This window comes from Thamnophis elegans, chromosome 2 (assembly GCF_009769535.1).
Source record: "Thamnophis elegans isolate rThaEle1 chromosome 2, rThaEle1.pri, whole genome shotgun sequence".
Classification (NCBI taxonomy): Eukaryota; Metazoa; Chordata; class Lepidosauria; order Squamata; family Colubridae; genus Thamnophis; species Thamnophis elegans.
In genome coordinates, this window is record NC_045542.1 from 107,615,027 (window position 1) to 107,631,826 (window position 16,800).

The 16,800-nt window shown below is 39.8% G+C and overlaps 1 protein-coding gene across 1 annotated transcript; it reads left to right on the forward strand.

Annotated features, from left to right (window-relative positions):
- Window positions 1–1,863: 1,863 nt before the first annotated feature.
- On the forward strand, window positions 1,864–16,800 carry OGN (osteoglycin). Its single transcript, XM_032209099.1, has 7 exons — window positions 1,864–2,159; window positions 2,706–2,932; window positions 6,661–6,748; window positions 11,119–11,277; window positions 13,231–13,433; window positions 15,397–15,492; window positions 16,004–16,800. Exons 2-7 carry the CDS (start codon window positions 2,762–2,764, stop codon window positions 16,175–16,177), a joined length of 891 nt encoding a protein of 296 aa, XP_032064990.1. The 5' UTR covers window positions 1,864–2,159; window positions 2,706–2,761; the 3' UTR covers window positions 16,178–16,800.

The window sequence follows — 16,800 nt, forward strand, 5'->3', positions numbered from 1 at the left end:
GTATGAACCTGTTTGTCTGAGTTTTCATTCACACTTTTTCTTGTTTTCTTCGCTTTGTAAGTCAGCCAAAGTATCAGTGTACAACCCGGGGAGCCAAATGCATACCTTATTTTTGGGACTATAAAACACACCATGATTTGAAGAGGTAAATTTTTTAAAAAAGTTTTTGCACTCTGCAGGCCTCCCAAATCCTCTGCATGCCTTGTTTTTTGCAAAACACACAAAAAAGGTCATGCATAGCCTTTAGGAGGCTTGCAAAGTTCCTGGGGGCTGGGCCCACCAAAAAGAGCAAAAATGGTCCATTTTTTTGCTCATTTTTGGGGGTCCAGCCCCCAGGAGCACTTTGCAAGCATCCGAAACCCTCTGTACGTCCATTTTTGCAAAGGGGGGGTGTCAGTAGGTCAAAAATGCTGTATTCAGTGTATAAGACGCACCCAGATTTTCACTCTCTTTTTTGCGGGGGGGGGGGGGGATAGGAGTGACTTGTACTGCGAAAAATGTGGTACTTTAAATAAACAAATAAACAAAACTGCTTATACTGCCTCAATCTGTGCACTGATACTGATTAAAGTGCAAAATTAAGCTTATTCACATGGAGTGCACACCTCTGAGTGAAGAGTTTCTTATTAACTCATTCCTTAGAAAACATGCTGAATATTGACATTCTCAAAGTAACTGACCTTAAGCTAAGAGTGCATCAATTTTAATAGACGGAAGCTACATTTACTGATTTTTTTCCCGTTAGGTACTATGACTCCATACCTCCGAAATGTCAGAAGAAAATTTCAGGACAGGGAGGGTGGGATGGGAATTTTTCTTTTCTAAATACTGGCTTGGAATATATGCTTGTTCTTCCAGACTTCATATTTGGGTGAAAATATAATATAAAAAATTAGAGATTCAATAACCCCTGAATTTACTAAACAGAAGACAGAACAGATGTCAGGACTCTAAATAATCTTCATATGCATTAATATTCAAAACCAACAAAAGACCAATATCATTGCAACATAATGGAAACTGATTCCAATTTTGCATTTAACAACACTCTCAGTCAGCACAGTGAATGGACAGAGTACAGTTATGTTAAACACGGATCAAGTTGCAAAAGAGCACAAACTGTAAAGCAACAGATGTGCTATTATCCAAAGCATCCAATTCCAACTGAGATGGTATTCCAGAGCGAACAGCTGGTTTCTGAACTCTGACTTTTGTGGAGTAATAAGCTGTGTATAACTGAAAACCTTCAGGGTAGCTGTTGTTTTAAAAAGCTCTCTAAAGTGAAGAAATAAAAATCTCAGCTGATATTTTTAGCAGGACTGTCAAATTGAAGAATGTAACAAAAATCAATAAATGAAACAGCTACGGTCTTGCTGTGTGCACATCTAGTTCTTATTAATCTTCACTGCCTACGTATAAAACAGTGAATGTTCTGAACTAATGTTTTATAGCAGGGCATATCAAAGGATTTTCACCGAAATCCTTTATAATGCAAACCTGCTTCTCCTAAACATTAGACGTTCAATGAGTATTTTTCATTGTTTTCTGTATTTTTCGCTCTTTTCTGTAATGATCTATTAAGATTGGAATGCTAGACAGTCTTCCAAAAAATAAAAGTAATTAACTCTGACACTGCTGAAGAAAGACCCCAGGAAGGTGAATGGAAAAATAGTGTCCACCAACTCTTGTTTGAAAGTTTATGCTGCAAACTTAAAAGTTTTGCAATTTTTTTTCCTACACACACAAAAATGGAATGCTTATACTTTATCTGAAACGGAAGTCACTGTCTTTGTTTTTCATTAAATGCTAGACTAAATGAAAAGCACATGACTTTACTGAAGTCTTCATTGCATGAAACTGCAGCTGATCTAGGAAATGCTTTCAACTTTGAGCAACTAGATTAACATATTTGAAATTGGACTCATTCCATTTTGTAGCAGAGCAAAACTGATTTATCATGTAACATTTTGCACATAAGCCTGGATGCTAACACAACTCTTTTTACCCTACAGACAGCACATCTAAAGTCTATCCATCTTTGAAACTGCATTATTTCAGTTTCTTGAAAATAAACCATAACTTTTCTCTGGCCATTTGGAATTAACGCACAGAAAACCATATTGAACATAGATTCACAAGAGGTCTTATTCAGCAAAACGGTAGGTGTTGTTTTCCAATAAATTATCTTAATGTATACCACATGGTTACAAGTTACTGTAAAAATAGCTTGACTGTATAATTCATTATCTAGAAACTATCATCAGTATATCTTTCTTGAATTGTATGCATGCTTTATATCTAAAATATGCTTTTATTCATTTTTATTTTTAAATTCCTATTTTTTCTGGAAAGCATAGATCTTTAAGACAATACAAACTATTACTTTCACTCCAGGGATGGGCTTAGCTTGGCTCCACATTTTAACTATTTCTTCACTCTGTGTATCAGATCTCAAAATATGGGGTTTCAATTGCTTCCAATTAGCATGCAAAATGAGAAATTATAGGAATCTGAAATAATATCAAGTATATAAATATATATTGTTAAATTGTATAGTACCAATTTTTAAACAAAAGAAGGATTTAAATAAAGAATACTAAGAGTTAAGTCATTTTTCCCTGTTCCCTGAGCATTAGAAAACTGCTGCCAGCTACTCTTCTAGGGCTTTAAATATTGTTCTGACAGATTGCTTTCCTTGTTTCCAGTTACAAGAATCATTCTCCTTGGTCCTTTCAGCAAAACTCAAGTCTGAGCTTCTGAAATGAAGACTTCACAGAAATTTTATCTCTTCTGTTTTTTTATGCCCTTGGTGAAGCTAGCACCACCTAATCAACACTCAACTCTGTTTCATGAAACATTCCAGCAAGATTATGAAGATGCATTATTTCAGGAAGACTATGGAGACTATCCACAGGACGGAGTAAAAAATAAGGTAGCTTACAAGTTCTATATTCCTTTTTTTCCACGTTGCCAGTGTATTACTTAGCCCTGAATGCATGTTTCACAGCTAAATATAGCAGCCAACAAAAGGGGGGGGGAGCAAGGAGATACAAAAAATATATGAATATAATACATATATAGATATTATTGTTTTATTTTGTATTCTTTATTTCTTTATAATTACCTAATCCAAATACCTGTACTTATAGAAATATATAATATGGCCATGAGCCAAGCTTAAATTTGACTCAAACTATAATTATTGCTTTGTTTCTAATGATATACACAATAATGTTATGTGTCACTGCAAGGAATTATCAGGGTTTTCTTATACACCAAGCATTCAGATTGGTCTCCTGAGAATCATAATTGAGGGGGACCTGCTGCTATTAATTAATTTTCTGGCCTGAGAAAATCCTGAAGTAATTCCCCAACCACATATAAGAAATATATTTAATAATGAACTTCTTTCATGTGACCCAAATTAAAATAAATGCATATTAGGGGTACAATACAAATAACACACTGTTGCAATGTGATGTTTATTATTGAGTGAAAGAAAATACTGTAAGCTGATCAACTCGGTTGCCTTTGAGGAAGAATAAATAGAATAATTTACACTGAATAAACCACACAATAGTTCTAATCTTAATCAACAGAATTATATTATCTACCCATTCACAGTATACCTAGGTAGAAAGTTTGAGTTTTATTGAGCCCATATTGATTTTTAATCAATACCAAGAGAAATAATGGATTTAGAATTTATACTGTGTGGAAAGATCATGCTCAGTTAAAACACACAACAATTAAAAGTGTGTGTATGTTTTAAATTAATTATCTCAAGAGAAAGCAGTTTAATGATTAATATATCTAAATTTCTTTTCATTGCTTGAGAATACCTATTTGGTATCATTAATCTAAAAAAAGTAAAACCATTAATAAATCATTGTCCTAACAACCCCTGATTTGAGGGATTGCCTGCAAGTCAGTATTGGCTCCTGGTGACTACCTGAATTAGTCCCTGAAGGCTTCTTAGTAAGATTTTCAGAAGTGGTTTGCTATTACCTCCCTCCTATGGCTGATAGTGTATAGCAATAGCAGTTAGACTTATATACCACTTCATAGGGCTTTCAGCCCTCTCTAAGCAGTTTACAGAGTCAGCATATTGCCCCCCCCAGTCTGGGTCCTCATTTTACCCACCTCGGAAGGATGGAAGGCTGAGTCAACCCTGAGCCGGTGAGATTTGAACCGCCGAACTGCAGATAACAGTCAGCTGAAGTGGCTGCAGTACAGCACTCTAACCACTGCACCACCTTGGCTAGTATGACTAGCCTAAGGTAACCAGCTGATTTTATGCCTAAAACATACAATCTCCTGATTTCTAGCCTGGTGCCTTAAACTCTACACTAAACTGATTCTGTTGCAACTATGATACTTACTTTGACCTGTAAGAGCATATATTTTGTGCTTTCACATAATGCCTGTGCAAGGCGTGCAGAAGTCACCCATCCTTTTTTATTTTCTAAGGATGTTCAGGAAGTCTACAGGTGAGAACAACACAAAAACGAAGCTAGCAACTAATAAGCAAAATAGCTTTTACATTAAATGAACAAAAATAACAACCATCTGAGCTTTCTGAATTCACCATTTTTTAAAATCAGAATGCTCCTGAGAAACCCATGAGCAAAACTTGGACACAGTGAAGGTTTAATGCAGGGGTGTCAAATTCACTTGAGTTTCCTCAAATGCAAGTAAAAGTCCCTATTAAGTATTATGTAATAGCAATAGCCATAGCACTGAGACTTATATATCGCTTCACAGTGTTTTACAGCCCTCCCTAAGTGGTTTACAGAGTCAACATATTGCCCCCAACAATCTGGGTCCTTTACTAACCTAGAAAGAATGAAAGACTGAGTCAACCTTGAGCCAGTGAGAATTGAACTGTTAAACTGCAGGCATCTGGCAGACAGCAGAAGCAACCTGCAGTACTACATTCTAACCATCGTGCCACCACGGTTCAATAATGGTGACAAAGGCAACAAAAGATACTTATTTTCTCCCTTCTGTTTGTGTCTACAGATAAACAACTGGCAATCCTGTTTAAGGTGTTTTATTCAATGTTGGGAAAGAATGGGCTTCAGGACTGACTACAGGGCTGCAATGAGGAATACTCTAGATACCTATGGGATAAAAACACTTGGGTTCATTCAAAATTGGACTCCAACTGGACAAGACCTGTTAAAATGCATTTGGCAGTCTTGTGGAGTTAGATGGGAGGGCTCTGATCAAGGGGTGGGGTTCAAAAGTTTCAACAACAGGTTCTCTACCTGGTTGCTGGGGGGGGGGGCATGGCCTACTTGGCCTCCTGCACCAATGGGGGGGGGCGCTTTTGCCTTCCTCGAGCCTCTCGGAGGGCGAAAACTACAGAAACAGGCCCAGGAGACTTCCAGGAGGCCTATTTCCCCCCCTCCCCAAACCTCCGTATGGGCCCTGCACTTACTTTGCATCCAAAATGATGATGTAGAATAGCAAGTTGGATTTCAAAAAAATATCCAAGCCATCTAGATTAGCTATTTTTCAAATGGTTTAATATAATACTGATAATATATAGCAGTATAAAAATAAAAATAAAATATTCTGGTAGCTAAGGATTTTTTCTTTCATTATATTACATTAACATATCTAATTCAACCAAATGCTCTTTAAAATCACGATAGCAAGTTGTGATTTGAACCTACTAAGTATTTTCAAATAATTGCTATAGATTAACTCTCAACTCAAAGGTTGACATTTGATCTCGCAGGACAGATTCCAAACTACTTGGAAACAGAAAATTGGTGATAAAGTTCAGAAATTATATTTTGCATTAGAAGCACATATGATACTGGCACAACAGCAGGTTATGGCAGCCCTTAAGCAAAGGATTCTTGATACAGAATTGCAAGCTAAGCACAACATGATGCTGGCTGGAATGCTGTGGGAGATATATGTTTCCAACTAGTCTGGTATCTTAACAAATTCACAGTTAAGTGGTTTCTTAGGACCTTCACACAGCTGTGCTTTGATATCCTACCATTAGGAAGGCAAATTTCAGGAAAACCTCTGAACAGAAAGGACTAGTTTTACAATACTCAAATGGAACTTCTGTAGAGAGACATCAGCTCTTAATACCCAATTAGGTGACTACACAGATATCTAAGATGATATTTTTTTTTAAACTCGACAGATAAGGACTTTTTAACTTGGCAGATAAGAACTCTAAAAAAAAAAAAGACATGGCTAAATTTACATTTGCAACTTGCAGAACCTGTCCTTCACTAATGATAAATAACTTTGGACTGATTTCTGGTTGTATTGGGTACACTAGAATATTGTGTTAGAACATAAGAATGCTGTATTGTTCTGATGTTATTGCATTTTCCATTTTTCCCCCTCTTATTTTACTTTATTTTGATTTTGATTGTTTGGTGGATCTGTAATAAATTCATTCACTTTCAATGGAAACTCACTAAACAGGAAGAGTTAAGTTCACAATACAATTTTATGCAGTTTTCGACCAGTCAACAAAAACTTAAGATAAGTATGTTTTAACAACCGTAACGTGTAAAAACATCATTACCATTATAGTTGAATATCAGTGTATTATTATCAGCTATGCTTATATAACATATATATTGTATATTTTGTGTTATATATTATATTTTATATATTTAAAAGGAAGACAACACTTTCGTTTTCAATGAAAATAATGTACAGCTGCAAAGAGATGATGAAAAACTTGCAGAGGGAACAACAAATTATACAAGTAAGTTTTTCAACTTTATAATAAACAGAATAGTTTCCAAAGCTGTCAGTATTACGGCTAGAAACATTATTAGGTATGTCTGTTGTACTAAACAATAACAACTGTTGGTTAAGCAATTAGGCAGCAATTAAAGGATATTGTAAACATTCTATATAGGAATTCCAGATTTTCAATAAGCGTTTTTTAAAAATATATAGTGCAATGACATGCTTACAGATACCGCAGAACTATATGATAGGACTTCCTAACACAAGTTCAGGTAGAGAACCCTTTTCCTTTTGGCAATCAAGACTTATTGAGCTCATGAAGTAGCATTTGTGACATATTCAATCTGTTTCCTGCTGCACTGCAATGACAATGGAATTTCAGTGTCCGATAAAAGGCAAATCATAGAAAACTTCAGCCACTGATTTACGGATAATGGAGGAAGACCACCAATCAGAATGCAACCAAAATACAGTACATTATTCTCTGAATGTTATAGGCCATAATCTACCATATTAATCCAGTCTGGTTTGGTAAACAAAGACATCTCATCTTTCACATCACTTGTCAATCTCGCAGGCTACGAAAGGCAACAGATTTGTCACTTTGGTATAACAGAATTAGAATTAGAATTAGAATTAGAATTGATTTTATTTGTAGGCCGCCCTTTTCCCTGAGGGGACTCAGGGCGGCTCACAGAAACCAGGGAGAGGGGAATACAAAACAATACAATACTAAAACAACAACACATAATAAAATAATACACAACATGCATACAACATTCGGGCGGGGCAATGGTCCTTATCCCCAGGCCTGACGGGCGAGCCAGTTCTTCAAGGCTATGCGGAAGGCCTGGACGGTGGAGAGGGTGCGGATCTCTACGGGGAGCTCGTTCCAAAGGGTCGGGGCCGCTACTGAGAAGGCCCTCCTCCTTGTGGTTGCCAGCCGGCATTGGCTGGCCGATGGGATGCGGAGGAGGCCTAACCTATGAGATCTTATAGGCCGTAGGGAGGTAATTGGCAGAAGGCGGTCTCTCAAGTATCCAGATCCACTGCCATGTAGGGCTTTATGGGTGGTCAATAGCACCTTGAAGCGCATCCGGAGATCGACAGGTAGCCAACGCAGCTCGCGGAGGATAGGTGTAATGCGGGTGAATCGAGGTGCACCCGCGATCACTCGCGCGGCTGCGTTTTGTACTAGCTGAAGTCGCCGGATGCTCTTCAAGGGCAGCCCCATGTAGAGCACATTGCAGTATTCCAGCCTAGAAATCACGAGGGCCCGAGTGACAGTTGTGAGCGCCTCCCGGTTCAGGTAGGGTCGCAACTGGCGCACCAGGCGTACCTGGGCGAATGCCCCCCTGGTCACAGCCGCTATATGATGGTCGAATGACAGCTGTGGATCCAGGAGGACTCCCAGGTTGCGAACCCTCTCTGAGGGGTGTAGAATTTGACCCCCCAGCCTGAGTGTTGGATTAATGGCCGAATTTTTGGGAGGAAAACACAACAGCCACTCGGTCTTTTCTGGGTTGAGCACAAGCTTGTTAATCCTCATCCAGTCCATGACGGCTTCGAGCCCCCGGTCCATTACGTCAACCGCTTCATTGATTTGGCACGGGGCGGACAGATACAATTGAGTATCGTCCGCATATTGATGGTATCTAATCCCGTGCCTACGGATGATCTCTCCCAGCGGTTTCATGTAAATGTTAAATAGTAGGGGGGATAAGACCGAACCCTGCGGCACCCCATATTTTAGGGGCCTTGGGGACGATCTCTGCCCTCCCACTAACACCGACTGCGACCTGTCCGAGAGGTAGGAGGAGAACCACCGTAACACGGTGCCTCCCACTCCCACCTCCCGCAGTCTTCGCAGAAGGATACCATGGTCGATGGTATCGAAAGCCGCTGAGAGGTCAAGGAGGACCAGGATGGAGGGATGTCCTTCATCTCTGGCTCTCCAGAGATCATCCATCAATGCGACCAAGGCGGTTTCAGTGCTGTAACCGGGTCTGAAGCCTGACTGGAAGGGGTCTAGATAGTCTGCTTCCTCCAAGGACCGTTGGAGCTGGAAGGCCACCACCTTCTCAACAACCTTCCCCAAAAAGGGGAGGTTGGAGACCGGGCGGTAGTTATTAAGGACAGCTGGATCTAGGGATGGCTTCTTCAGGAGGGGTCTCACCACCGCCGCCTTCAGTGCGGCGGGGAAGTTCCCCTCCCGAAGGGAGGCGGTTACAACCGCCTGGATCCAGCCTCGTGTCACCTCACTGCAGTTAGAAACCAGCCATGAGGGACACGGATCCAAAGCACAGGTGGAGGAACTCACAGCTCTCATGGCCTTGTCCACATCCCCGGGGGTAACCTCTTGAAACTCAACCCAGAGCTGTTGTACTTGGTCCCCCTGAGTCTCGGCTGGAACTGCAGATGTGGAGTCCAAGTCCGTCCGAAACCGAGCAATTTTGTCCGCTAAGAATTGGGCATATTCTTCAGCTCTGCCCTGCAAGGGTTCCCCCGCCTCCCTTTTGTTCAACAGGGAGCGGGTTATCCTAAACAGGGCGGCTGGCCGGGACTCTGCGGACGCAACCAGGGAGGCTATATGTGATCTTTTAGCTGCCCTAAGTGCCCTAGTATATTCCCTGGTGCAGGTGGTTACCATTGCTCGGTTCGATGCGGACTTATCGGACCTCCAACGGTGCTCTAGGCATCTCCTCCGGCGCTTCATCTCCCGGAGCTCCTCGGTGAACCAAGGTGGTCTCCGGGATCCGCCGCCTCGGAGGGGCCGCAGTGGCGCAATCCGGTCGAGGGCCTCTGACGCTGCCGAGTGCCACGCAGCAGCCAGAGTCTCCACCGGACTGTGGGTGAGAGTATCAGGAATAACCCCAAGCTCTGTCTGGAACCTTACTGGCTCCATAAGACGCCTGGGGCGGAACCACCTGGTCGGTTCCTCCTCCCTACAGTGGGGGTTGGGCTTCCGGAAGTCGAGCCTCAGTAGGCAATGGTCTGACCACGACAGGGGTATGATGTCACTCCCCCTCAGACCAAGATCACACATCCACTGCTCCGAGAGAAATACAAGGTCAAGCATGTGTCCCGCCGAATGGGTTGGGCCTCGGATTACTTGAGTCAAGCCCATGGCTGTCATGGAAGCCATGAACTCCAGCGCCCCGTCAGAGTTTTCACCGAGCGTCGGCAGATTAAAGTCCCCCAGGACCATCAGCCTAGGGAACTCAACTGCCAGCTCGGCTACTGACTCGAGGAGCGAGGGGAGGGCTGCTGCAACGCTGTTGGGAGGCAGGTACGTTAGCAGCAAACCCACTTGACCCTTGAGGTCCAACTTTAACAGCAAAGACTCACACCCGACAATCTCCGGAGCAGGGACCCTACGAGGAACTAACGACTCCCGGATAACAGCGGCCACACCCCCACCCCTTCCCTGGGCTCTCGGCTGATGCAGCACCTGAAAACCTTCTGGGCACAGTTCTACGAGGGGGACTCCTCCCTCTGGGCCCAGCCAGGTCTCAGTAATACATGCCAGGTCTGCCCTCTCGTCTAAAATTAAGTCCCGGACGAGAGGTGCTTTATGTACAACAGACCTGGCATTTAGCGACAACAGCCTGAGACCAGGGTCCTGATTACTTACACCATCTGGTCTTGGAGTGGGACTCCTAGGGCCGGAAGGAGGGATCTCTGTGATGTAGCGAACCCTCCTTCCCCGGTAATGGCCTGCCCTAGAGTCCCCGCCGTATCTGCCCCTCCCTGTCACGACCGCAATACCCCGACCCTCTCCCGTGTCTTTAGCCTTTAACAGGACTATATCTAAAGACAATGAATGATGTTTCCAACAGCACAAAATGAACTTTCATTTTTTTTCACCATCTTGCAATTGGCATATGCTATAGCATGGAAATTCACTGTTCAAAACTACTCTAAAAGGTCCAACAGCCCAACTTGGCTAATTTGTTTCTGTCTATTGCTCATCAGAAGCCAAACTTGGCTAATTTGCAAGATTAAGCAGTGAGAGCAGTAGGAACAGTTATTTGTCTGTTAGTCTGAACATTTTTTAAAGAGTCCTAGAAGAAAACAATAGGAACTACATGATTTCCAAGAAAACTACATGGACTGGGTATATCACAAAATGATCAGTTACTGAACTTAACTAGAGGGAATGTTTATCTTTTATTCCAAGCAATTTTGTATATTTCCACTGTATAGACTTTTTTCTCAAAGGCTAGCGCTATCAGTAAGCATCTGTAATCAACCCCCTCCCCTCCAAAGGATGCCTGAATAACCTAGATTCTGCAGGAAAGTGTGGAAGATAATTTTATTATAAACTGTTGAAACATTTATCTAGACTTCTACTTAAACTGACTCAAAATTATATACTTTCAGCAATGGCTACTTGTCTACTATGTGTTTGTTTAATTCGTTCAATGTACTGTGAAGAAATTGATATTGAAAGTATCCCTGCTCTGCCAAAGGAAACAGGTTACCTTTATGCAAGATTCAACAAAATCAAGAAGGTGAAAGTATCTGATTTTGCTGAAATTCGTAAGTAAATCGTAAAAATAAATTTGATGATTAATAATTGGAAACACACTTTGGTTAGCATTTAGTTATCTGTATTTTTGAACCACTAGCTATTACAGAAAGTAATAATACTTTTTTTTCCAGAGAAAAGTAATTTTACTGGCCAAATTATTTTACAAATCAGATTAAAGTTTTTTTTTTAATATAATGGCTTCTGAAGATTATACTTTTAAGCACTCCAATATTCTGATGACTACATTCCTTTAAAAGTGATTGGTGGAGGGATGGTGCCAGGGTGATGGTGTAAGAGGTCAGTGGCAGCTCGGGAAGAAGAGAATAGCATCCAGGATCAAATGTATCCATGACTTTTAAAATGACATATTTCATTTCAGAAATATATTTTCATTTTCATGTTGATTTTAAGATGGGATTGCATTTATCAGAAATCCAGATTATTTGTGTTTATGAGTAGTCCTCAGGTTATGGCGGTAATTCAAACTGTATCACCATGGCTAACCAATGCATTCATAAAGCCCAGTGTCATGTGACCATATTGCGTAGCAATGAGAATCCAAGTAGTTCTAGTTGTCACTATAATCCAAAACACATGGGTCATTAAGCAGGAATAAGTAAGGTAAGGGGTGCTGTGGTGGTAGTACAGGCCATGTGTGAGTCATGCTAGTGCAGGCCATGTGTGAGTCATGAAAGAGCCAGCACAGACCATATGTGAGCTGAGGGAGGCAGATGGGGGCCTAGTTAGGCCAGCACAAGATGCATAGAAGTCAGGGAAGACCTTGGAAGAAAAGGTGGGAGTGACTTACTGAAGTGACTTGCAACTTTCCCTGCTGGCTTCCCCATTGCCTTTGCTTGTGAGAAGATGGCAGGGAAGGTTGCAAATGGGGGTCCCATTACTGCACTCCCTGCAATGTCATAATTGCAAGCTGAATATCCAAGTGCCCTGATCACAATTACATGTCTGTAAGTGTGCTGCAAGGGCCAGAACTTTGAAGACTTCTGATATGTCAATTTTTAGTACCACTTTGCAGCTTTAAATAGTTGCTGAATGATTGAACATAAGCTGAGGACTACCTGTATATGCCTTTCAAATTTAGGCACAAGATTGAAGTTAGGTTGAAGATTGCATGTGGCCCATTGCCACTCCTGACTTAAAAGAAGCACAAATTAAGCAGACCATGTTTCCTATGTAAATCAGCATTATTCAGTTGCTGACCACCGGAACACCTTGCTGGCCCTTCTCTTTGATTCAAAATATTTTTTCTTTAAAAAAATTCTGACTAGTGAAATTCACAGCCCAAAGTTCAAAGAGTCTTCTAATTCATGTTAACTAGCGCCATCAACCTTTAGTACCTTTAAGAGACAGAATCAATGCTTTCCTCCTCTATGCTCCCTCTGTTTGTGAACTCAGTAGTTAACTGCTGACAGAGACAAAGGAAAATGACTGAAAAGACATCAAAAGTATTAATTCCGTGTTCCCCCAAATAAGAAAAAAGTTGGAAATGCCCTCTTCTTCCAGTCATCAAGACTGACCACAAGGAGCTACATAATTGGAAAATAAAAATGGCAATCTAGGAATGCAAAGAGACAGTAAATGTGTCCAACTGTTTGCATCCTGGAGGAGCACTTATATCAAACTGGGATAAGCCAATACACTTATATGAAACTGAGGGGAAGGATACAATTTTACTTCAGATGTCAATGATTTTATAATTTTGTTTAAAAAATATTACTACTTTTCTAGAGAATTAATTATTTACAAATAGTGTTTTTACAAAGAAGGAATTTTTAGTTCCTGTGTTGGAAAAGTTATCTATCTCTCAGGTAGAATACAGAGAATCATCTTAACCATATATGTAGAACAGGTTTTTTATTTAGTCACTTCAGCACAGAGCATGCCTTTAAGCAGTAAACACAGATAGAAAAGATGTTTTAATTGTAATATTGTTTGCTTTTAAGCCACCCTAAGAAGAATTGATTTGACGGGAAATGCAATTCAAGAGATTGAAGATGGAGCCTTTGCAAAGTTAATTCTACTAGAAGAACTTTCATTAGCTGATAATCGGATAGCCAAGCTTCCAGTTTTGCCTCCCAAACTAACTTCACTAAACCTAAATAACAACAGAATTAAAAGCAGAGGAGTTAAAGCAAACGCTTTCAAGGTAAAATCATTATTAAGTACAAGCACTACTAAATGAAACCAATCTGAATTATTTCAAAAGGAACTATTGCACTTAGAAAATAAGTATTATATAAGAAATATATTGGACTAATGTGATATCATGATTATCATTCTAAGATTTAAATTTCAAGCTTACTAAATTGATTGACTTGTGCTGAAGGAGCAGTGAAGAAATCTGTCAATCACATAGGTAGAAAAAATAATTGTAAGAACAAAAGCATTATTCTCTGCCTGCTTATATGGAAGTAAATCCTGCTGAGTTCAATAAACATTACTTTTAAGTAAGATAATGTACTGATGTACAATATTTTAATTTTACTTTAAGCCTTCAAACAATAGTGCAAAATGTATTACAGATGGAAATGCTAAGTCGGCGTAAAGTAAATTTATAATCAATCCCAAAATATTATTAGCATTCTTGCATATTTATTCTTATTACAGATACTGATTATAGTACCTAGGTCAGTGATGGCGAACCTATGACACGCGTGTCAGTGCTGACACGCGTAGCCATTTGGGGTGACACGCACAGGATTTCATGCGATTCATCCTCGGCTCCTGCACGGCCGCCGAGGATGAAAGAATCTGTGCTGGAGGAACGGGGGGGGGACGTGTGATCTCCCCCGCCCACACTCACTTACTGTATCGCCGCTGCCCCTTTCTGAGCGCAGTGGCTGCTGGTAAGGCGTGCGTGCCGTGCGCACACACGTCATCAGCGCGGCGAGGGAGGACCCGCAGGAGAGGAGCGTGGGAACAGTGCGCGCCTCTCTCCAGTCAGGCCGGCACAGAGAGTCTACTCCTGGGACTGTCAGTTACGACCGCACCACAGCAGGGAAGTAGTTTAAACTATAAATTGCGCAAAATTATGTTTTTGTCGAAGTGACACACAACGTGAGTTATGCTCGATTTTTTGCCGATTTTTGACACACCACGCCAAAAAGGTTGCCCATCACTGACCTAGGTCATGAGATAGGACTAACAATTTAACTGAGTATCTTCCATAATCTTATATGAGCAAAAGAACAAAAAAGCTAGTTTTTTTATTCCTGAAGTTCTGATGAGATTATAGTATCTCAAGATTCCACATATTTTGAGAGATCAGTGGTTTTGTGAAATTTCAACTTTTTTTTACATTTTAATATTCTTTAAATTAATTTTGAGGTTCTGTGTATACTTCTAAGGATTTTGTGAGTTCCTTGCTGCATGTCCATGTTTTAATGGAAATCCTATTACTTTTGTAAAGTTGTCCAGCCTTTGCCAATGACAACCGAACAAATAACAAGTCTTGTTTAAAGTCTTTATATATTTAATTCTGACTGAATTCTATTTGTTTACATTCTAAACAGCGGTCTAAATGCAGCATCTTCACTTGCACTGGACAGAATTACATCTGGACTGATTTCTCAATTAAAACTAATCCCAGATACTTTATCCTACATTACAGATTAAGTTTAAGTGCACTGATAGAACTACAATACCCAAATATATTTATCCTGCCAGGCTTTTTTTTTACAAAGTAGCAATTTTCTTTAATAGGGAGAAACTTGTTACCTGTCTTTTTTAAAAAGCAAAATAAAATAAGGAGGCTGATACCCAATCCCATTGCATGTACACAGTCATATGATGATGCTGGGATAGAGGCTGTTAAACTCAATGGGCCATCATTTACTATTGTTAACTCTCTGGGCCTTTAATCTGATTCTATGTATCTATATGATCTTAACATATTTTTGTAAATATCCCAGGACTTTTTGGATTATGTAGCAAATATAAGCTGACAAAACAAATAAGTAAAGCAAATAAGAATGCAGCTGCTCTATTATAACCTTTATGCATTGGCTACGTTTCACTTCCAGGTTCAAGCAGATTACTGTTTATCCAATTTAACTACTAAATAACAGTAGTATTTAGTAATATATATATATTCCTCTTCTTTTTTACAGAAGCTGACAAAATTGTCCTATCTCTACTTAGCACAGAACGCCCTGGAGTCTGTTCCTCCTAATTTGCCAGAAAGCCTACGTATTCTGCATCTTCAGGTTTTTCAATCTTTTTTTTTAACTGTTGCTCAAACATTACTACTACAAGCATAATGCTTTAAAATACATCCCCGGTATCTGAGAAAAGTGTGAATAAAATCACTCACTAACGTAGATTTGCAATGTGCTACAATTAAAAAGTGTCAAGTATGCATTTGACAACATTTAGAAAATTATTACACTGATTAAATCTAACTGAAGTTAATATGAGCACGTTGTCACACACTCCTGTACTAATTACAATACATAAACTGCATTTCAAATAGCTGAACATGCTCTAAAAATAGAAATCTGTTGAATTATATTTGTTTAAACTTATTTATTGCTTAACTAAGGAAGAATATCAAAATTCCCATACCCGTGTTTACAGTGCTAATTTGGTTTCTGAATCTTCTTGGAGAGAATGTATGTCCTGTAATATTACAGAAATATTAATATCTCAACAAAAAGAGAAAAATGAAATTTCAAAGGGGATGCTTGGATTTTTCAAATGCATTGCTTTGATTTACAGTTCAACAACATAACCAGCATCACAGATGAAACTTTCTGCAAAGGAAACAATCAGACCCGTTACGTTCGTCAGCGCATGGATGAGATCAGAATGGAAGGCAACCCAGTCATCTTGGGAAAGTACCCCAATGCTTTTATTTGCTTGAAGAGTTTGCCTATAGGCCAATACTTTTAGTTGGTAACCAAACTGAAACACGTAAAAATTAGATAAAATTACTGTTGTATCACTGTTTTAAACATGTCCTTGTATTAATAGCCTCTCACATATATATATTCAGAACTTTTAATGATAACAATGTATTTAGATCTTCCCTAATGTGGTGATATTGCACATTCTGATTTAAAAAGTTTGAGCATTTGTCTACTTTTAGATAATAGACTCAAGCATGAAACCAGGAAAAGGTAGCGACTCCTTCTGAGTAATCAGATTACAAAATGAATTAAAATTGATTTTAAAACTGTTACTGTTATGAATCTAAGAATGCATAGCAAATCTAAAGGAATGCATTCTTTTAGGGGACAAGTATAATTTGATTTAATTCTGGAAGGACTGTAAATAGACTGTACAATACTTTGGAATTAAAAGAGGAAAAAGTCGTTCAGAGAACATACTCTGTGCGAAGACATATAGGAGCTCTTGCAATGCCTTAAATCTGTTTTTCTCAGGATCATGCTGTAGCTCTGGAGGGCACGTGTTCCTGGGAAAAGACTTAGCTCATTTAGTAAGTTGATGATAAGGTGGTACATAAGCATCCTACAGTTCAGACTACCTTTTTTCTTTGAAATGTGAGGGCTGCA